The 24,041-nt window shown below is 42.1% G+C and overlaps 1 protein-coding gene across 1 annotated transcript in view; it reads left to right on the top strand.

Moving 5' to 3' along the window:
- The window catches only part of LOC134211133 (lachesin), a 410,850-nt gene extending 399,172 nt beyond the window's left edge, over positions 1–11,678 (top strand). The window contains exon 12 of the mRNA XM_062687766.1: positions 10,075–11,678. Coding sequence (XP_062543750.1) covers positions 10,075–10,184 — 110 coding nt within the window. The 3' untranslated portion in view covers positions 10,185–11,678. The remainder of the gene's footprint in view (positions 1–10,074) is intronic.
- Positions 11,679–24,041: the final 12,363 nt, after the last annotated feature.

Genomic DNA, 24,041 nt, shown 5'->3' with positions numbered 1-24,041 from the left:
TTCACATTTGTGGTTTTCAAGCATTTTGAAAAAAAAACGGGCGTGTTGTACGTGATGATAAAGATAATATAGTTGGATTGGTTTATTTCATATTTGTTTATTTCTTCCGCCATGTGATTATTGACTACCATTGTAGACTTATTTGTAGATTATACTGACCCTTGGAATAGTCGTCTTACAGTATAGTTGTTCTTCCTTATTTTAGACGAAACCATAAAGTGTACAGAAATCTAGATGTCCTACCAACTTTGTGTTTCGTACTTATTAATTCTTAAATTATGAAATTTTCCACAAGGGAACCACACGAAATTTTGCAGGATATGAAATGTCGAGTAGATTTTATTTCACTGATTTTCCTCCTCAAGTCCCCTACTCACTTGGTTTCGGTTGCATTGCGTTAAACCCCGTCGTCATTCCCATGCTTGGCTGGGGATAAAATCGCATTCAAAATGTAGAAATTTAAATTAACTGGATTTGAATATTAACACTGATGAAGATGGTGATGGTGGTAGCTTCAAACGGAGTAAGTTGAGTTAAGCCGAGCAGCATTTTTGTCTGTTCTGCTGCTCTTTTGCTCGCATACAATTGAGAGATACTCCTCCGTGGCGGAAGTAAGCAAAAGGGATGCTGTCACCGAAAGCTGTGCAGAAACTGAAATTAATTCTCAGGGTTTTTTGCCGCTGCTTTCCATACTGACGCTCGACGAGTAGAAACATTAAGGTGCTCACTTTTTGGCTGACGATTGCAGTTTGCGGATGATGTCCTGTGAAGGTATGAGAACATTGGAGCTGGTAACCATTACCATCAGCTATGCATCCACGTCTAAGTAGGGAAATTTATGATCGGATAGCGAAGCTCATAGTCTATGATTTATGATATCTGAGGTAATTTTTAGAATGAAAAAGGTTTCATGTAGATTTACGGACGAAGAGTGACTAAGAACATATTTTCAATATGATTCGAGCATTGGAATGAATTTCAAAGTATTACAAAAATATCCTTGGTAGTTTTCCATTTCATTTCATAAATAGGGTTACTGCTCCTGGACTTCATCTCATAGCACTGATATTAGTCTCACGAAAAACAAAGCAATGAAAAGGTATTTTGTTTGTTTATTATTTTTGTGATTTTTTCAGCAGTGAGCACGGATGTTAGCAAAAAGAAGCGACGAAATTTGTGCGGAATTTCTTTGTTTCGCGATGAGATGAATATATGTACAGTGAGATGGAAAACGGAACAGTTCCCCTACATAATTTTCCCTTTAGCCATTTCTCTGGTTTTCATATTCAACAATAAATATCTAAGAATCTGGCGACCATTTTGATTCTACAACCAATGCATTGCAATGGTACGGTAGTAAACTATAAATTTCAAAGTCAAGTCAAGTACGAGACACTGAAGACGGCCTCACAGTTGAGGTCGAAATACGAATCTGAAAAGATAACAAAACGTAGTGGAATCAAATGGAAAGTACTAAACTCGTATTAGACAGTTGAAGACATTCCACTAAAAGAGCTTAAATATTTTTTCTATAAATTTCTGGAAATTCACCAGATTTTTTTTTAAATTTTCACATGAAATTATACCGTGAGGCATCAAAATCCGTACATTAAGGAACCTTAGTATATATAGTCACTAAAAATAGAAATCGAATGCAAATGAAACGTTTGTCGATGACACAGGAACATGAAGGATTCTGCTTTTGAAGTGTTTTACATTTACACAATACCTACCTGGATACCTGGGTGGCTCAGCGTCGATACACCTATGCCTGGCGTAATGTAGAGCTCCATAATCGTCGGTCTTGGGCGATGTTCCTCCAGTTTCCCCGATCGTTTAGGATCCCCAGGTCCGATTCCACCGTGTGCAGCCAGCGTGTTCGTGGCCTTCCACGAAGTCACCGGCCCCTATCTGGTTCTCTATTGAATATTGTTTTCGCTATTCTTTCTTCCGACATTCACACTAAGTGACCAGCCCACTGAAGTCTGTCGTATTTTATACAATTCACAATATTTTCTTGCGGGACCCTAAGCTGGATACGTAATCCGTAAAAGGCGCTTCACGGGAAACGTCATTGTCACATGCCACAAGCGTTTCAAGGTAAACAAATTCTTCAACAACTTCAAACACATCCCCATCAAACACTGCCTCAGCACCAACACCACTAGGTTTTCCTCTATCTCTACCTGCCACCATGTACTTTGTCTTGGTAGAGTTAATGGTTAAACCTATCCTCGCCGTCTTCCTCTTCATTAGCACAAAAGCCTCCACTACTGTTCTGCGGTCGATTCCAATAAGGTCGATGTCGTCCGCAAAGCCCAGGAGCATATGCGACCGTGTGATGTCAGTGCCGTTCCTCTGCACGCCAGATCTCCTAATAGCGCCTTCGAGTGCAATGTTGAACAATAAATTCGAAAGTGCATCACCGTGCTTCAATCCGTCAAAGGTCACAAACGAGGTTGACACTTCGTTTCCAATCCGAATACTTGATTTCGAGCCATCCAGCGTTGCACGTATCGGTTAAATCAGTTTCGCCGGAAAGCCATGTTCGGACATTATCTGCCACAGCTCATTTGTTTTAACTGAATCGAACGCTGCTTTGAAATCAATGTCCCATCTACAAAAAGGGCGATAAGCTGGATTGTAGCAACTACCGCGCAATCACATTGCTGAACGCCGCCTACAAGGTACTCTCCCAAATTTTATGCCGCCGACTAACACCAATTGCAAGAGAGTTCGTGGGGCAGTACCAGGCGGGATTTATGGGTGAACGCTCTACCACAGACCAGGTGTTCGCCATACGTCAGGTATTGCAGAAATGCCGCGAATACAACGTGCCCACACATCATCTATTTATCGACTTCAAAGCCGCATATGATACAATCGATCGGGACCAGCTATGGCAGCTAATGCACGAAAACGGATTTCCAGATAAACTGATACGGTTGATCAAGGCGACGATGGATCGGGTGATGTGCGTAGTTAGAGTTTCAGGGGCATTCTCGAGTCCCTTCGAAACGCGTAGAGGGTAACGGCAAGGTGATGATCTTTCGTGTTTGCTATTCAACATCGCTTTGGAGGGAGTAATACGAAGGGCAGGGATTAACACGAGTGGTACGATTTTCACTAAGTCCGTCCAGTTATTTGGTTTCGCCGACGACATTGATATCATGGCACGTAACTTTGAGAGGATGGAGGAAGCCTACATCAGATTGAAAAGCGAAGCTAAACGGATTGGACTAGTCATCAATACGTCGAAGACGAAGTACATGATAGGAAGAGGCTCAAGAGAGGTCAATGTAAGCCACCCACCACGAGTTTCTATCGGTGGTGACGAAATCGAGATGGTAGAAGAATTCTGTACTTGGGCTCACTGGTGACCGCCGATAACGATACCAGCAGTGAAATTCGGAGGCGCATAGTGGCTGGAAATCGTACGTACTTTGAACTCCGTAAGACGCTCCGATCGATTAGAGTTCGCCGCCGTACCAAACTGACTATCTACAAAACGCTTATAAGACCGGTAGTTCTCTACGGACACGAGACCTGGACGATGATCGTGGAGGACCAACGCGCACTGGGAGTTTTTGAAAGGAAAGTGTTGCGTACCATCTATGGTGGGGTGCAGATGGTGGACGGTACGTGGAGGAGGCGAATGAACCACGAGTTGCATCAGCTGTTGGGAGAACCATCCATCGTTCACACCGCGAAAATCGTAAGACTGCGGTGGGCCGGGCACGTAGCCAGAATGTCGGACAGTAATCCGGTGAAAATGGTTCTCGACAGCGATCCGACGGGAACGAGAAGGCGAGGTGCACAGCGGGCAAGGTGGATCGATCAGGTGGAGGACGATTTGCGGACCCTCCGCCTACTGCGTGGTTGGCGAAGTGCAACCATGGACCGAGCTGAATGGAGAAGACTTTTATGTGCAGCACAGGCCACTCCGGCCTTAGTCTGATGATAAATATGGTGAGTCTGCAAGATGTGGCCATCCGACCAGCCGGCAGGCAGTTCTTCATCCTCCCATATTTTCTGGATAATATGGTGGCTTGATTGATGCAGCTGCTCACTTCCATGTTTGAGAAGCTCGACCGGGATCTCGTTCTTCCCAACAGCTTTAACAGTGTCCAGCGTTGGTGGTTCCACAGCTTGACCTCGCCGACTATGTCCATTCGGCTCTTTAATACACCTTCATTTTCACCGTTCAACAAATCTTCGAAGTACTCCTTCCACCTGGCTGCCACCATAGTCTTGTCTGTCAGCAAATTCCTCTCTCGGTCATTGCACATGGCGGGCACATTGTACATGGCGGGCATGGCGCCATTGGTAGTTGCGTTAAACCTCCGCATATCGTTTCTATCCATACGCTTCAGCTTCTCTTCGTGTTTCCTTTTTTTTCTGCGGTGGATTCGTTTCTCTTTTGGCCTTGCTTCATTGTACCGCTCTCTGTTGGAACGGGTACGAGGCACTAGCATTCGATTCCCAGCAACATTTTTCTCGTCCGTCACTCGTTGGCACTCCTTGGCAACCATTTCGTTGGCGTCGATGTGCAGTGCCTAACACTTCCTGCGCTGTTGTAGAATATATTCCCACATCCACGTCCACCGTGGATGGATTTCGAATCAAACTATTTATTAACTAATTTGAAGTATACTGATTGACTGAAGTACCACTGTAAATAGTTCAATAAGCACCTTTCGCGGCTCGAATGGTTATATGATGACGAAGTGGAAGGATACTTGCCAACCAACAACGCTTCTTCCGAGCAGGAGTTAACTCTAACTGAAACTTTGATTGCTAGTGGCTTGAAGCAAATCTGCAATGTATCAAATTCGAACGGAAGACTTCTTGACTTGGCATTTGTAAGCGACAGTTACGAAGCTGAGCTTATTGAAGCACCATATTCAATTTTAAGCCCTGACCGCCACCACCAATCGTTCGTTCTACGTCTAGACTTTCGTAGCCCAGTTCATCATCTCCAATCTGCAGTCGAAGAAATGGACTTAGATTTTGACTACTCTTGATGTGAAGAAAGAGCCTTATTCACTAGATTGATTCCAGATACTCAGTGCACTACCCTAGCAGCACACATGTACCACAAAAGTTTCTGCAACTCATATATGACCGGATCCAGTCACAATTAAGTTGCTGCAACCATTTTTGTCTGACTTGTGCTTCTAGGGTATGGGGAATCAGGTGGCCGAAAATAAAAATATCGACTTTCTCCGATTCGTAATTCAAGTTGACCTACTAAATGCTAATGTTTTGGAGCATTAAACCCCAGAATATCAGCACTCTAAGCCATATGGTTATCAAGATAAGCGAGCATCAGAACCAGACACTTTTCAGTTCTTAAAAAATCAATGCATTATTCAACTGCCAATATCTTCGGCTACAGTAACTTTTTCCCAACCCTTTGAAAAGTTTCTGAAAGCTTGTTTCGTGGACTTTCGAAGAATGGATAACTTGTGGGAAAAAAGAAAGTAAAACATCCAAACACACGACAAAAAAAATAATGAGCATATTGCAACGACTATTGCTACGGCTTTTGCCGTACTAGGCTTCATGCGCTGGAACGCTGCAGATAAATGATGACGTTTACTCCCTGAATAGTCTGTACTGCTGCCTCGTGCGAAGTATACTCGAATATGCTGTGCAGGTGTGGGCGCCCTATCACGAAATCCAGATGACGCGAATCGAAAGAGTCCAACGCAGTTTGGTTCGTTTTACCCTCTGGCGATTGCCGTGGAATAATCCTTTGAGGTTACCGCACTACGAAGAGCGATGCCAACTGATTCGATGAGAAACCCTTCGACAAAGAAGCGGAGATTTGCAGAGGCTTTTTGCATTTGACATTATAAACAATCACGTGGACTGCCCAGAACTTTGCAGCAAGTTAACTTTCATGTTCCAGTCCGTCGCTCCCGCCAACGTCAGCTTTTCCAGTATGTCCAACACTGCACAATGTTTGAGCAAAATCACCCACGTGACCATACGTACCGTATTTAAGGGGACAGTCCCGTTTTTAAGACCTTATTGTCCTGTGGCGTCGTAATAAAAAAAATCTCAATTTGTCCCGTTTTATCATTGATTCTTCCAATGAGCTTCAAAATATTATTCAAACAAATTCAGGCAGGAATCTAAAATCAATTATTTATTTATTTATTATTAGACTAAATCCTGAGTGGCCTGTGCAGGGCATAGAAGTCTTCTCCATTCAACTCGGTCCAACTCGGCTACAACATGAAATTAACTTTAAAAAATCGCTTTAATAAAAAACTAAAAAACGTGGCTTCCACCTGATCAATCCACCTTGCACGTTGTGCACCTCGCCTTCTTGTTCCCGTCGGATCGTTGTCGAGAACCATTTTCACTGGATTACTGTTCGACATTCTGACTACGTGTCCGGATCACCGCAGTCTTCTGATTTTCGCGGTGGGAACGATGGATAGTTCTCCCAAAAGCTGATGCAACTCGTGGTTCGTCCGCCTCCTCAACGTACCGTCCGCCATCTGCACCCCACCATAGATGGTACGTGAAAGTATAGAAGGATACGGCAGGTACGATGTTTTTAATAGAAGTCTATTTGAAAGCGAGCGGAGGGCAATATTTGTGATGGAATATATCGCACGACCTTCCTTCTGCATTTCCATATCATTGTAAATCGTTCAACTGCACGTAGAAGTAAAACACTCACATCTTTAATTAGTGTACTACCTAGAGATGTCGCAAATTAATCGTTTTTTTTTTGTCTTTATTAAGGAGACTTTCAGCCCGAGGCTGGCTCGTCTCCGGGCAAATTAATCGATTACTTCGATTAATCGATTTATCGTTGTGCTAATCGATTAACTTTGAATCGATTACTTCCCAACGATTAATAGATTCAATAATCGACAAGAATCGAGAGTAATCGATTAGTTACTACTACCCCTGGTGGGGGCATCCATCAATTCAGCTGTTGTTGGTCGACGGTACAGCAGCAGTGCCTTTCTCTGCTTTGTTCTCTCCGAGGCAGCTCAGTAAGCTGCGACAAGATGGACGTATGGAGAAAACAGAACTGCGCAGTAAAAATCCTATTCGACTTCAAAATTTGGAGACAGTACTCGTCGATAGAAAATACTTCCGCACGCGATGGCATATGAGCAAATCAAACCACCTTCCTTTTGCCAGTGGAGATATATCAGCTTCCACACGGAGACTCTTCCCTCCCCCCTTCATACGGGAGTTTGGCAGAAGGAAGATCGTGCGATATATGCCATCACAAATATTGCCCTCCGCTCGCTTTCAAATCGACTTCTATAAAAAAAACATTCTTCATGCCTGCCGTATCCTAACGGAGCTATCAATTCTATACTTTCGCCTCAAATTCTAACATTAACATGTACGTCTAAGTTTGGAAGACGATATTAGCATTTCCATATCATTGTAAATCGTTTAACTTCACGTAGAAGTAATACACTCAAATAATTAATTAGCAGTCTGTATAGTTAATCTGTCTGTATAGTTATAGTTATTGAAGATGAAGATAAATAAATAAAAACAAAATAAAATCCCTTCGATTTGTATTCTGTTTATCTTATGTAATGATTCGTAATTAGCAATTAAAACACAGTTACTTTTGGTGCAATTATGCTCTACCTGCAAATAATGGCGGCAGAAACTACGATTGTTTTTGCAATTTGTTCTTGAATCAATACGAAAACAACACACAACTGTTATTTTTATTATTCCACGCATGCTGCGACGCAGCAAAGCTGAAATAATAAAAACGACAGTTGTGCGTTGCTCCCGTATTGAGTGGTGTGCCCTTGAAAACGCGATTACTTTTAAATTTGGATTCTGTGAGGATTGTCCTTAACCGTTCAGCACGCGCGCGGTCCTGGAGCGCTCATGCAGACTCGCTCGTGCTTTGTACCACGAGCGATGTTTATTCGTTAGAGTTGTACAAAATACAACAGCGCGCGTGCTCGAGTGTTAATTTATTGATATTTCATTCTAGGCGGACGGATTTCAGTGCTGCACGGATTTTGGTCCCACACGGTACTACAATTCTATTTTGAATTTTCAGTGACCCCTAAAACTGCGTAAAGAACCCACAAATCCCAGAATCCGGTTAAAAAACTGAAGTCCCAAAAACCGGTATTTGCGGTTTCCTCGAGTGGCGGTTATTCATAATTTACAAGAGAAATTTTTCGGGCTTTCAAGGAAACTGTTTGAAATTTGAATAAAAAAACCTTTGAAATCTCCTATGGAAGTTATTTTAAATTTATTTGGGAAATTCTTTAATATTCCCTTGAGAAATTATATAAAATATCTTTGACATATTAGGAATTTGTATTGTGATACAATAAGGACCCGTTTTTTTGGAGTTTTGTCGGGAAGGTCTTCGGATTTTTTTTATTCTTAGTTCCTTCGGAAATTCTAAAAGCAGCCATTGGAGTTTGGTTGGGGAAAGCTTTGGAATTTCCTAGGAAAGGTCACCCAAATTTTCTTGAAATAATTTTCTAAATGTCGTCGAAATAGTCTTCGAAATTCCCAAAAAAAAATGTTTCGGCATTGTCCGGGAAAGTTTCCACGGAAAGCACTTTGGAATTTTCACTGGAACTTTTTCGGATTTTTTACGGGATATTCTTCGCAACTTCCACGAAAAATTCTTTAAAAAAATCTGAAGTAACTTCTTCGGATTTTTTGGCAAATCCTTTGAAATATCCTTGGGACTGTCTTCAGAATTTCTTCGGGAAAGTCTCCGGGATTTCTTCGAGTAAGTCTTCGGAATTTCCTCGAGAAAGTCGTTGGAAATACCAAGGGATTTTTTTTCGGAATTTCTACGGGAAGTTCTTCCAAAATTCAGCTTAAGGTGATTATGCAATCAAGTTCGTGGTGAATTTGAAATTCATCACAAATTTTTCTATACCTATTTCCCAAAGTCCAAATCTGGTGCAACTATTTCCGTACAGTGCTGAAAGTCGATTATTTAGCATAAGTAAACAAGCGATCTACCAATGTTTCACCCCTACGCATGTAATGGTTCTCTCAATTCGTGCTCTTGAATTACTATAAAAAGCACTTGGTTTAAAAAATGGCCGATTTGTGGCTTTGTTGTAGATCACGGAACTCTCTCAAAAGCAATTCGGAATGCCACGTAGACAGCAGCAGCGGAATGTTTTTTGTTCCTTGTTGGGTATCTGGTAATGACAATATAGTGACAACTCTGCCATGGGCCGGTTGGCGTTTTGTGAGTCAAAGTTGTGGTCACTACGTAGACAGCTCGGCAATTTCATCGTTGATTTTGTTGATCTGGTTGGTTTCTGGTACAATGGCCTCAGGAGTATTCTTTACCAGCACAAATATGACGACTATTTCTCAGTGGTGGAAATCTGTGAGCCTACCCCTCATAACGAGAAATAAGCAATGCAAAATACTCGCGAACATTTGTTTTGCCTTTTTCTCGCAGAACCCCGAGAAAAGTTCGAAATGCTCGAGCAAGAACACAATTGTCTATTGTTATTGTGTTCATTTGAATTTAAATTTATTCATTTTATTCGAAGAAACCACAAAAACTCGCGACCGTGATTTTTACTCGCGAACAAAAAACTGTCTTTGCTCTGCTCATACTCACGAACAAAACAAGCACCAGAAAAAATGCAGGCAGCTGGTTCGCGCGTATGTGTCGTTTTTGGTAGACCAAATTACACTCGTTTCTTACTCGTGAAGCGCCACTGCTATTTCCATATGATGACAACACGGATCTGCGTCGAGAAACTTCAGTTTAAGATTTGGGAGTAATGATAGATTCCAAGCTTACTTACAAGAATCATATCTCTTATAGTATATTGCCAGAGCTATTTCAAAAAAAAAATTTAAAATAACTTTGAAAATAGGTTGAAATCCACTGACTCAGCTTGCAAAGAATGAGTACTTATTATAATTGATTTGAACATATGCAAACCATCAAAACCAACAAACTAAATGTAAACAGTATACAAGAAAACTTAATAATTTTATTATCACATTATTTGCCTATATACTATATACTACAAATAAAAACATTACTTACTTTTATTTTCATTTCAGCTGCTTCGTTACGATGGAACTGCGAACTGTACTACACGGTATTTAGAATATTAAGCATATCATCATCGCTCACATATTCTTACTGCATTGCGAATCAGCTATTTCTGTAAAAAGAAAGTAATAAGAAACCTAAGTATTTTCCTGTAGAGACTGTACATTACCGAGCAGTATTTCAATTGTTACAATCGTCAAATGTAAAAGCATATCTTGAAAAAGGACCCGCATCTAAATAGTCAAAAGCGTTTTCCCAATGTAGATTAATTTGAATTAACTTGTCATAAGTTTGTAAATTGTAACAAAGAAATGCGAACAAGGCTAAGCAAGTGATATTCTAGTCAAATTGCATGAACTTTAAAAGACAGAAAACTATTCCGAATTGCCAACCAATACCCATATCATTCCAACAAGCTCAGCCGATCATTTCCTTTATTCGAATTATAAATATATATACTTTTACTAGTGATGATGGCGTGCTCGGACTAACGACTAACTACAAGTTGAAACAGATCAAATCCTTTAATAAAACTGAACTCTAGCGAACAAACTGAGAAAATACGCTTTTTGTTGTAGAATTTATTGATTAGTAAAAAAAAACTATACATATATTTATATTATAACAAAGATCTAGGCTGACATATCGAAACAGTGTACGATGAAAGTGAAAATATGAAGAAAATTGAATCAAATCACCTGTTGAATGAATGTAGCAATTGTAAGAAAGAAAAGTTTGGACTTCACAAACGTTTGATTGTAATTCACCAATTAGTTTCAACATTGTGAACCACACTTTCAACAAAAAACGGCTTATTATCACGCTAGTTAACGGCAACCAATGTACATAGGGCACATCTCATTGCTATACACAGGACATGTGACGTCGCCTATTTGTAAAAAATATTGAAAATAGTAACACAGGTACGCAGGTAAACTAGCCAAATCGAGGGCATCCCCCGTATGAAGACCACTGCAGAATTCCATTCGGTATTGTTTTAAGTATGTCACAATGCAATGTTTGATGCAAAAAGAATATTTCTGGGTGAAGTACTAGAGTTATAAATAAGTGTTGAAAGAAATGAGTAGGAACAAAAACGTAAAAAAAAGGTTCTCAAGGGTTGATCATTGGCTCCGTTTCTGGGTTGAATCTGAATGCAAAAAGGGTGCAGCCACTTTTTTCGTTATGTAATTGGAACCGTTCAACGAATGACAACATTTAAATCGACTTATTTATATTGCATTATCTGATTGATTTCAAAATTTTATTAGAAACAAAGCATTCGTTCTCAAATAGATATGCAACTAGAAATTATTACGCTGGAATTTAAATTACTTGTTATGTTATGTTATGTTATGTCTAATAATTTGAACACCTTATTATCACTGAATTATATGGCTGCACCCAATTCTTCATTCAAAGCAAATGAAAGCCCAAAACCTAGCAGAAGCCCGTGTCAGAAACTGACAGCAAATCGAGAAGCTGAAACGAAAAAGAATGAATCGCAATCCGATCAAATGTATTATTATAGGGTATTTTTGTTGAGTAAACCATAAACGATTCAATACGAAAAATGCAAATAAAAGCCGAGGAAACTATTTGATTTGAATAATCCGCATTTGCTTTTGATTTTACGGTCTCATCGCTTCGAAAGCCCTAAAAATTACGTGGACCAGCCAGAGGACAACGTCAGCAGCAATGAGAGCATCGAATGGTGGATAGTTTATTTTTTATCATATTCCTGGAGGCAATCATCTGCCATAGCATGGATTAAATGCAATCATAAAAAAAACTAATAATCAAAGCAAAAGCTTTACAATATTGCAGCGTTTCCATTTTTCGATCCTGCAGTTCCAAAGTGGGATTCGTTTCTGTTTGTTCTTCCTTTCCCGGAGCAACCGATCAACGACATCGACGACAACGTCCTTCGCAGACGACCGTCGACGTAGTCCAAATCAAACCCGCAAGCTCATTTCTAATAAGCATTCATATTGAAATGTGTTCGTTGAATGGAAATCGATTCTTCAAAGACAACTGCTGCTGAACTGGTAGCTGCTGCGGATTGCGACCGTGCTGCAATCTGTGAAGCTATCGGATTCCATTTCGCGGTATATTCCACATCGTTTGCTTTGCATTTCATCGATTGGGAGCGTCGAGCCAAATGATATTATTTACTATCCTGAAGATTATTCCCGAGCTGAGAAGAGATTACAGGCTGATTCGATGGGAAGATGGTCATCAGTGCAGGCTAAGTATCTGACACCGTTTATTAAATACAACTCATAGCGAATTGAATGTTGTCTTTCACCTATTAAGTATTTATATCTTTCCTAGGCATTTTTTAAAGTTGGATCTGAAGCGCCTAATGCTTTAAAAATGTTTTATTAATTTGTTGCTTGCAGATCAAACAACTTTAGACTGTGGTTGTTTAGAATGTTGATAAAATCCTCAAATTTGGATACCCGATTCCTCACACGCAAGCAACCTCATATGCGATATTGAAAGAAACCACGTGGTTCTTTTTTTTGCAAAATCAAATTTCTTCACTTAGTCTTAATTCACTGCGTCTTACTTGCTGGATTAGGCTTAAAAGTGGTAGTTCAATAACTTTCGAATAACCCTGGTCACATAACAAAAATGCTTTTGAGACAGCTAATTGTTTTTGACAGATGTTTTATTGATGTTATTGGAAACACCTGCGGTTCTTATATCCGGTGATTTTTTTTGTTCTTAGCTATCACTTTTAGGTTTCATTAAATTTAATTTGGGAAATGTGAAGCATTAGACATTTTCCAAAAAAGTGTTCGTCCGAAAATCTTTTAAAAGCAATCGAGACTCAATCATTTTCACACGCTGCATAGGGTAAAACGTCATATCATTGTTGTTGCGGTACCCGGGTAGAAGGAAACAGCAAAATAATATCAAATTTTACTATTAATATATGAATAACTGAAAAGCAAAATCTGATATTAGTTTGTTTGATATAGTTGCTAAAATAGCAAAAATAATAACAACATTGCTCTAGCAAATAACTCATAAATAACTCATTTTGCTATTATAATAACAAACCAATAGCAAAATATTTGAAGAGCAGAAAATATCAAAATCAGTTATTATTGACATGCTGAAAAGGCAAATAATAAATAAATAACAAACTTTGCTATGATTGCAAAATGTGTTCTTCATTTGTTGTTCTGCTCTTTCTGACAATAACATATAAATAACTAATTTTACTATTATAACAAAACTTGTTGTTGGGATGCTATTTTATGTTATTTATGAATAACATAAGAATAACTAAATCTGATATCATAGCAAAAATTGTTATCCCGGATATAAGCATAGCATAGCATAGCATAGCATATGTGATTGTACAAATCGTGGGTGGCTATACAATGCTCAATCCCCGCTTAACTCTTCAAAAGGACCCAAGCAACATTTCTTTCATGAATCAATTTGAATAGCGCAATCAACAGAACAATATGAATGCTATTGATTGCAGTATTAAAACTAATTCATCAAAAAATGCTACACTTAGGTCCCTTTGAAAAACCAAGCGAGAATTGAACAATCTACTGTATATTGTCGCATTGGTACTTGGGATTAGTACCTTTTCCTATACAGTAGCAGTTGTATACCTGGCCACGTCCTTACAATCACGGAAGGAAGGAAAGGAATGTTAGTTCAACATCTACTAGTGAAGATGCAGGGAACCCATACTACCTTCATAGATGTCTCGGGAAGGAAAATTTGTGTTAGTGGGTAAGGTGAATAATAGGGAGCTCTATTCGACAATATAGAGCGTTTGTCAATAACAGTATATGCTGAAAAATAATAAAATATATTCATCAATTTACTTACGAACCGTCCAAAGGAGGACAAAGTAACCTGGATTTTACAAATGTTTCGCATTATATACAAAACACGCACACTTATTCACCGAACATTATAATCAGAACCAAAAACTCGGATTTTACGAATGCTCTAAATCCTACCTGAAACACGTCCGATCACGCACCAAATGTTTACTCACTCGGCCGTGCGAACTATCTGCAAAACACAAAATTTCGGCAAATCGCGCGATCGTTCTGCTTTCCGAAACAAGAGCCAACACGCACTGAACTAATTAACTTTATTACCGGCCGCGCCATGCAAGACACAAAATTTCGGCAAATCGCGCGATCGTACTGCCGTCCGATACAAGAGCCAACACGCACTGAACTAATTAACTTCATTACCGGCCGCGCAATGCAAAACACAAAATTTCGGCAAATCGCGCGATCGTACTGCCGTCCGAAACAAGAGCCAACACGCACTGAACTAATTAACTTTATTACCGGCCGCGCAATGCAAGACACAAAATTTCGGCAAATCGCGCGATCGTACTGCCGTCCAAAACAAGAGCCAACACGCACTGAACTAATTAACTTTATTACCGGCCGCGCAATGCAAGACACAAAATTTCGGCAAATCGCGCGATCGTACTGCCGTCCGGAAACAAGAGCCAACACGCACTGAACTAATTAACTTTATTACCGGCCGCGCAATGCAAGACACAAAATTTCGGCAAATCGCGCGATCGTACTGCCGTCCGAAACAAGAGCCAACACGCACTGAACTAATTAACTTCATTACCGGCCGCGCAATGCAAAACACAAAATTTCGGCAAATCGCGCGATCGTACTGCCGTCCGAAACAAGAGCCAACACGCACTGAACTAATTAACTTTATTACCGGCCGCGCAATGCAAGACACAAAATTTCAACAAATCGCGCGATCGTACTGCCGTCCGAAACAAGAGCCAACACGCACTGAACTAATTAACTTTATTACCGGCCGCGCAATGCAAGACACAAAATTTCGGCAAATCGCGCGATCGTACTGCCGTCCGATACAAGAGCCAACACGCACTGAACTAATTAACTTCATTACCGGCCGCGCAATGCAAAACACAAAATTTCGGCAAATCGCGCGATCGTACTGCCGTCCGAAACAAGAGCCAACACGCACTGAACTAATTAACTTTATTACCGGCCGCGCAATGCAAGACACAAAATTTCGGCAAATCGCGCGATCGTACTGCCGTCCAAAACAAGAGCCAACACGCACTGAACTAATTAACTTTATTACCGGCCGCGCAATGCAAGACACAAAATTTCGGCAAATCGCGCGATCGTACTGCCGTCCGAAACAAGAGCCAACACGCACTGAACTAATTAACTTTATTACCGGCCGCGCAATGCAAGACACAAAATTTCGGCAAATCGCGCGATCGTACTGCCGTCCGATACAAGAGCCAACACGCACTGAACTAATTAACTTCATTACCGGCCGCGCAATGCAAAACACAAAATTTCGGCAAATCGCGCGATCGTACTGCCGTCCGAAACAAGAGCCAACACGCACTGAACTAATTAACTTTATTACCGGCCGCGCAATGCAAGACACAAAATTTCAACAAATCGCGCGATCGTACTGCCGTCCGAAACAAGAGCCAACACGCACTGAACTAATTAACTTTATTACCGGCCGCGCAATGCAAGACACAAAATTTCGGCAAATCGCGCGATCGTACTGCCGTCCGAAACAAGAGCCAACACGCACTGAACTAATTAACTTTATTACCGGCCACGCAATGCAAGACACAAAATTTCGGCAAATCGCGCGATCGTACTGCCGTCCGAAACAAGAGCCAACACGCACTGAACTAATTAACTTTATTACCGGCCGCGCAATGCAAGACACAAAATTTCGGCAAATCGCGCGATCGTACTGCCGTCCGAAACAAGAGCCAACACGCACTGAACTAATTAACTTTATTACCGGCCGCGCAATGCAAAACACAAAATTTCGGCAAATCGCGCGATCGTACTGCCGTCCGAAACAAGAGCCAACACGCACTGAACTAATTAACTTTATTACCGGCCGCGCAATGCAAGACACAAAATTTCGGCAAATCGCGCGATCGTACTGCCGTCCAAAACAAGAGCCAACACGCACTGAACTAATTAACTTTATTACCGGCCGCGCAATGCAAAACACAAAATTTCGGCAAATCGCGCGATCGTACTGCCGTCCGAAACAAGAGCCAACACGCACTGAACTAATTAACTTTATTACCGGCCGCGCAATGCAAGACACAAAATTTCGGCAAATCGCGCGATCGTACTGCCGTCCGAAACAAGAGCCAACACGCACTGAACTAATTAACTTTATAACCGGCCGCGCAATGCAAGACACAAAATTTCAACAAATCGCGCGATCGTACTGCCGTCCAAAACAAGAGCCAACACGCACTGAACTAATTAACTTTATTACCGGCCGCGCAATGCAAGACACAAAATTTCGGCAAATCGCGCGATCGTACTGCCGTCCGAAACAAGAGCCAACACGCACTGAACTAATTAACTTTATTACCGGCCGCGCAATGCAAAACACAAAATTTCGGCAAATCGCGCGATCGTACTGCCGTCCGAAACAAGAGCCAACACGCACTGAACTAATTAACTTTATTACCGGCCGCGCAATGCAAGACACAAAATTTCGGCAAATCGCGCGATCGTACTGCCGTCCAAAACAAGAGCCAACACGCACTGAACTAATTAACTTTATTACCGGCCGCGCAATGCAAGACACAAAATTTCGGCAAATCGCGCGATCGTACTGCCGTCCGAAACAAGAGCCAACACGCACTGAACTAATTAACTTTATAACCGGCCGCGCAATGCAAGACACAAAATTTCAACAAATCGCGCGATCGTACTGCCGTCCAAAACAAGAGCCAACACGCACTGAACTAATTAACTTTATTACCGGCCGCGCAATGCAAGACACAAAATTTCGGCAAATCGCGCGATCGTACTGCCATCCGAAACAAGAGCCAACACGCACTGAACTAATTAACTTTATTACCGGCCGCGCAATGCAAAACACAAAATTTCGGCAAATCGCGCGATCGTACTGCCGTCCGAAACAAGAGCCAACACGCACTGAACTAATTAACTTTATTACCGGCCGCGCAATGCAAGACACAAAATTTCGGCAAATCGCGCGATCGTACTGCCGTCCAAAACAAGAGCCAACACGCACTGAACTAATTAACTTTATTACCGGCCGCGCAATGCAAGACACAAAATTTCGGCAAATCGCGCGATCGTACTGCCGTCCGGAAACAAGAGCCAACACGCACTGAACTAATTAACTTTATTACCGGCCGCGCAATGCAAGACACAAAATTTCGGCAAATCGCGCGATCGTACTCAAAATTGTTATCCCGGATATAAAAGCGTTTTATTGTGATAAGCAACATAAGTTTAGCACAATTGACGTAATATTAACCAAACTAGAGTTAACGAGTATCCTATTCGACAATGTGAAAAAAGATAAACAGTTCATTTTAAATAATTTTCGAAATCAATTTTGTTTTGAATGGGCGCTTAACCCCTCCATAATAGGTAAATTTACCTTACTTATAAAAAAAATTGTATGAAAAAAATCTTACATGGGGAAGGGGTTTTGCAAACCCAGACAAATTTCTTACGTAAATCTAGACCAACATTTGAAAAGGGCGTAACAGCCAAAATTTATTCCTTCTGATTCTTTGTCCACATATATAGCTATGTATGTAGACGAAGAATCAGAAGGAATAAATTTTGGCTGTTACGCCCTTTTCAAATGTTGGTCTAGAAATAATAACATATCAATCCCGTTTATCTTCAATTTCTTCTAGAGCTTCAGACAGTTGGCATATGCCACCGGGCAGGCGTGGTGCAATTTCTTTTCTCATCGAGGGACCGCGGAAATAGGGGAGAACAAAACGCTCGAATGGTGGTGTAATATGACTCAACTGCATGTGAAATAATGGTGAACGCATGGTTGTTTGTTTTGTCCTAACGGATTGCACGAAAATCTTATGGTTTCCGCTTGACATATCAACACCACCCTAATGTCTTTTATTTTAATTTTCAAAAATACTTGTTCTTAACTATGGCGACGATTGGTATCCCCACCCAATTGATTAGTGTTTGGAAGATTGTGTACACGAGAAAAAATCCGCTGGATTCATGACTGAAAACTTCGTAAAACTTATTGCTTTATGATATCATGACAACTATTCATGTTATCATCGTTTAGGTCGACAATTGCCAAAAAACAATAACAGCCATTTTCCATTAACAAAGGTTATGATCTCCGGAAGCTCTCAACAGGTTGTTGATACGCACGGAGGGTGCGGATGGTCTATCGAGTAACCAGTTTGGCTTCCGAAAGGGTAAGTCGACCGTAGACGCTATCTTGTCGGTTACCAAATCCGCGGAGATAGCTACCCAGCGTAAGAGGAGGGGAGTTCGCTATTGTGCAGTAGTGACTCTCGACGTGAGGAATGCTTTCAATAGTGTCAGTTGGGCAGCTATTGCAGATGCGCTCCTGCGTCTTGGATTTCCCGAGTACCTGTACAAGATTCTCGGAAGCTACTTCCAGAATCGAGTACTGGTATACGACACGGAGGCGGGTCGGAAGTGCGTTGACATAACCTCAGGGGTTCCGCAAGGTTCCATACTGGGTCCGGTGTTATGGAGCGTCATGTACGACGGTGTCTTGAGGTTGAAGTTCCCGGTGGCCGTGGTAATCGTCGGCTTCGCTGACGATATTACGCTGGAGGTCTACGGCGAATCGATCGAAGAGGTGGAGTTGACTGCAGCCCACTCGATCGCAATTGTGGAGGAGTGGATGAGTTCCAGGAAGTTAGAACTGGCTCACCACAAGACTGAGGTGGTTGTTGTTAACAACTGAAAGTCGGAGCAACAAGCGGTGATAAGGGCAGGCAACTGCACGGTCACCTCTGAACGCTCCATCAAACTCTTGGGGGTAATGATCGACGATAAGCTCACCTTTGGTAGCCACGTCAATTATACCTGCAAGCGTGCCTCCACAGCTATAGTGGCATTGTCCCGGATGATGTCCAATAGCTCTGCGGTGTATGCCAGCAAGCGCAAGCTTCTAGCTAGCGTTGCTCTGTCCATACTGAGGTATGGGGGGCCAGCTTGGGGCACGGGCCTGCGTATTAACTGCTACACAACGAAGTTAGAAAGTACGTATAGGCTCATGTGCCTAAGAGTTGCGAGCGCGTACCGTGTCGCACGATGTACTTTGCGTCATCACCGGGATAATGCCTATTGACATCGTTATCGATGAAGACATAGAGTGCTTCGAAATGCGCGGCACGAGAGGCATCCGTAGGACTGTCAGGTTGGCCTCAATGGTCAAATGGCAGCGTGCGTGGGACAGTTCCAGTAAAGGTAGATGGACACATAGGTTGATACCGGAGATAGGTACGTGGGTCAAGAGGCGCCATGGGGAAATCACTTTCTACCTGACCCAGGTCCTTACAGGCCATGGTTGCTTCAGACAGTACCTACACCGGTTCGGCCTGGGCCTCGCCCGAGTGTCCGATGTGCGCAGGTTTAGAGGAAACGGCGGAACACGTGTTGTTCGTGCGCCCGCGTTTTCGCACAATGCGTGACAGTATGCTTGCCACATGTGGAGCGTGGATTTTTATGGAGTGTGTTTGATGGAGCGACACTACCCCGGACACCCTAGTTCGGAGGATGTGTAAAGATGAAGTTGGCTGGAACGCCGTTTGTGGCGCGTGGACTCGAGGAATGGCTAGTTCAGGCGCAAATAAGAGGTGGTCCAAGGGTTCGGAGTCGGCTTCATGGGTCATACCGGTGCCCTGTGGTCGAACTCGATCCTTTTAACGAGCAAGTAGCCGCGTGAAGAACAACATGGTATCGTCGCTTTCGCGGCGTCGGTCAACCGGGCAAGTCCCTCTGTGTGCTGGCGAATAGGCCCTATCGCAGAAAGGTCAATTTGGGGTGCACGCGGCATCATCATTCTTGATACCAGTCGTACAGAGGGAAGCAGGCGTGAAATCGACCCTTCCCACCTTCCGAGGACATAGGACGTGGTAAGGCCACCAGGAAAGCCGGCAACGCGCTGGCACGATACCATGGTGTTCTTCTAAAAAAGCGAGTCACGATGTTCGATGCTGCAAGGACACGCAGCTAACCTCGAGGGTGCGTTGTGCACTGCCCCCCTTTAAAGCATTACTTTCTGGTTGTACCGAAGGGACGATGGGCTTGGCGGCAATGGAAACGGTTTAGCGGGTCGGGGATGTAGTCCTGCTTCCCTCGTTTGCTGTTGGAGGTGGCCCCTAACCCCGCACTTTCTGGACAACCCAGGATGTCTGTTGAGCAGATTCCCCCTCCATTGCTCAGGATGAAAAAAAACAGTCTGAATAGACTAAAAGAAAGAAGAAATAATGGAAATGACGTGCTGAATTATGCATCATAACATAACAGAATCTGAAAGTACATAAACATAATAGTAGTTTGTGCAACTAGTTACAAAAAGATGATTTTTTCATCATGAGTTGTACGTTTATCCAACAAGGCTTGCCAATTTGGATAAATACTACGAGAGCTGAAAAAAATAATTTGCTACGAGTTGCTATGACAAAAAATGGGATTTAATATGAAAAATTTGTACCAAAAGGTTACAGTCTAATTCACTTCACATGATTATTCTTTCCGTTTTATGCACAGCTGGAGCAGACATACGATGGATGTCCACTGCGGGACGTCAAAATCGTCATCGGTGACATGAACGCACAGGTAGGAAGAGGGGAAATGTATAGACCGGTCGGATAGTCTGCATACCGTATCGAACGACAACGGCCAACGATGCATGAATTTTGCAGTCTCCCGCGAAATGGTAGTCCGAAGCACTTTCTTCCCCCGCAAGCATCTCCACAAGGCCACATGGAAATCACCCAATCCGTGAGGTGATCCAAAGGTGGTGGCAGCACTACGAAGAGCACCTGAATGGCGATGTAGCAGACAACGGTGGCGGTATGGTAATGAACCTAGGAGCACGCGCGCAGGGCTGAAAGCCACTCACCACAAGTTTGTATTGGTGGAGACGAAATCGAGGTAATTGAAGAATTCGTATACTTGGGCTCACTGGTGACCTCCGATAACGATATCAGCAGAGAAATTCGGAGACACATCATGGCAGGAAATCGAACGTACTTTGGACTCCGCAAAACGCTCCGATCGAATAAAGTTCGCCGCCGTACCAAACTGACTATCTACAAAACTCTTAATAGACCGGTAGTCCTCTACGGACACGAGACCTGGACGATGATCGTAGAAGACCAATGCGCACTGGGAGTTTTCGAAAGGAGAGTGCTGCGATCTATCTATGGTGGAGTGCAGATTGCGGACGGTACGTGGAGGAGATGAATGAACCACGAGTTGCATCAGCTGTTGGGAGAACCATCCATCGTTCACACCACGAAAATCGGAAGACTGCGGTGGGCCGGGCACGTAGCCAGAATGTCGGATAGTAATCCAGTGAGAATGGTTCTCGACAACGATCCGACGGGAACAAGAATGCGAGGTGCACAGCGGGCAAGGGGGATTGATCAGGTGGAGGACGATTTGCGGACCCACCGCAGACTGCGTGGTTGGCGACGTGCAGCCATGGACCGAGCTGAATGGAGAAGACTTTTATGTATTGCACAAGTCACTCCGGCCTTAGTCTGGTAATAAATAAATTTAAAAAGAACAGATTATTCTTCCCTAGGACACGGAAAATGCTGGGTAATGCGTACCAATGCAATGGTACATCGCGTACCTGAAGGAATAAAATAGACCATAGGCCCCATCTCGTCGTCCTTGACCTCTTGCCCAGCCAACAACTCCTATGCCTACCTCCCCGTGGAATCGGATGGGATACGAGCAACCTTAGGGAATATTGAGTAATCTACCCCGGTGAGAACTATGGTCGTATGCTGAGAGGAAAGGGTTGGTTTGCTCCTGCCCGGGGTGCAAATCTGATCGAGCGTCTGTTCTCCATGTTAGAAGTGGCTCACAACAGCGTCAGTTCACCGTATTAGGGGCGGCTGACCCTCGTCCGAAGCCAGCGAAAAAGTCTAAGCAAAACCGGAATAATCGGCGAAGGCCACAACGACGAAAATGAACTGGTGGATGCCTTCTTACGGATTTCGATGAACTTTCGTCCTTTGACTAAGTCTCGGATATTGCCTTCATGGAAATAGCTTGGAGCTTGAAAAGCGACTTACATCAAATGTTGAGGCCCAGATAGGGCCCATGGTTACTTCCAGACACCGATCGAACTTTTTAAATATTATTACATTTTTAGAATATTGAAAAATGTGTTTTCTATGGTGCACATAATACTAACTTCGATCTTGAATTTTGGATGATCTTGGACGCCATATGAGTATGACAGTTTCAGAATGATTTCTAGTTTTATATTAAGAGTTCTAGTTTTATATTTATGAGATCGTTTGCATAGAGCATAGAAAAGAAAAAAGTCAAATTTTGAATCACACTAATAGTCATTGTAACACATTAATAAAGTCTAAAAAAAAAAAAAAAAAAAAAAAAGAATAGTCATTGTATTTTAAAATCAATGTCCTCGATTTTTTTTTCAACAATTCAGCTTTGCTTGCGTTATTTTTAAAATATTCTTAATTACCGTATCAACCAATTCAATCTAGATTAAAATAGCTTGTGTATAATTGAATTATCTCTAATTAAAACACTGAAAACTGTTGTACGAGCTTTTTAACCACCTCAGGGGTCCGATAACACTTTGTCCTCCGATAGTAAAGTTTTGCAAAACTCGATGTGGAACAAAGAATTCTTTCCCGTATTCATTGCGTTGAAAATTAAACCCACACTTAGCAAAGACGGATGAAGATGATAGATCCAACCTCAGGGCAAAACCGAGATCGAGATAGCGAAAGCGAATTGTATAAGGAGTCGCTTAATGGACGCGAAAATTGAAACGAGCACAATCTCATTAAAACTGACAGCTTGAAGGATAATTGTCTGGTTGTTGATGGTGTCGTCCAGATGACGACCGACAGCGACGTTAGGTTACCGGGGTGCGACGAAGACGTCGCGGGGTAAGGGAATGGGGCACTTTTACAAGTTTACCGTACTAAGTATGGCGACCAACGATGCAGATGATGGTTGACGTATATTAAGCAGATGTTGCATTCTATTTTAATTGACAATTGAGTACGGGATTTGTGAGATGCTTCAGGTAACAAAGTAATGATACTTAATACAAGAGGTATGCATTCTACCTACTTTGTAAAATAAATCATTCAGTTCTAAAAAATCATTTGAATAAAATCTCACGGAGCAATTATCTTTGAGACGAACTAGCGTACTTTTATCTATCTGAATGCAGTTCATTTGCGACGTAATCTTGATAACATTCCGCGATAAAAATACAATACACATGGCACCAAAAACTTAATTACCAGATAAAATCAATTTATAAACCAATTGTTTTGTCATAAATCACAATGGAGTGTTTTAATCTACATTGAAAATATAAGCTACAAATGTTCGCTGTTCTTGGTCTTGTCAGGAAGGACTGGGTATTTCTAAGGGAAAATAATATTTCATTCAACGAAAAAATGGACGCCATGAAAAGCGTTTCTTGTCATGAAATGCTTGTCAACGAGCCACATTAGTGTATTTTCTGAAATCCGTCGTGGACCCTAAATTTATAAACAATTCCTATAATTTCGTTGCCAGTAATTTCCAGTAAGCTACTTCGGATTTTAGGAGGCACATTTGCACAAGAAACCATTCGAAACCATATTCTCAATTCATCCTTATCAAAGGTATCAAAGATGCCTTCGTTGAATTCCTTGTCCGTTCATCTGTTTAGAGCAATCTAGAGATTGCTTGAAACCGGTTTGGTTCATCTCGGATCGACGTGTAAATATCGTTCCTGTCATACGCCAGGGTGGGAATAATGTTCTTCATAAAATACCAACCAAAGACGATACAATTCAGACCGACACAAAACGGATAATCGTAGATCCAGTCTAGGAAAAGTTTACCGCAAAACGAGACAGCCTGTTCTCATA

Source organism: Armigeres subalbatus, chromosome 2 (assembly GCF_024139115.2).
Source record: "Armigeres subalbatus isolate Guangzhou_Male chromosome 2, GZ_Asu_2, whole genome shotgun sequence".
NCBI lineage: Eukaryota > Metazoa > Arthropoda > Insecta > Diptera > Culicidae > Armigeres > Armigeres subalbatus.
Note: the sequence above shows the minus strand (reverse complement) of the source record. Positions and strands in the feature narration are given on the sequence as shown.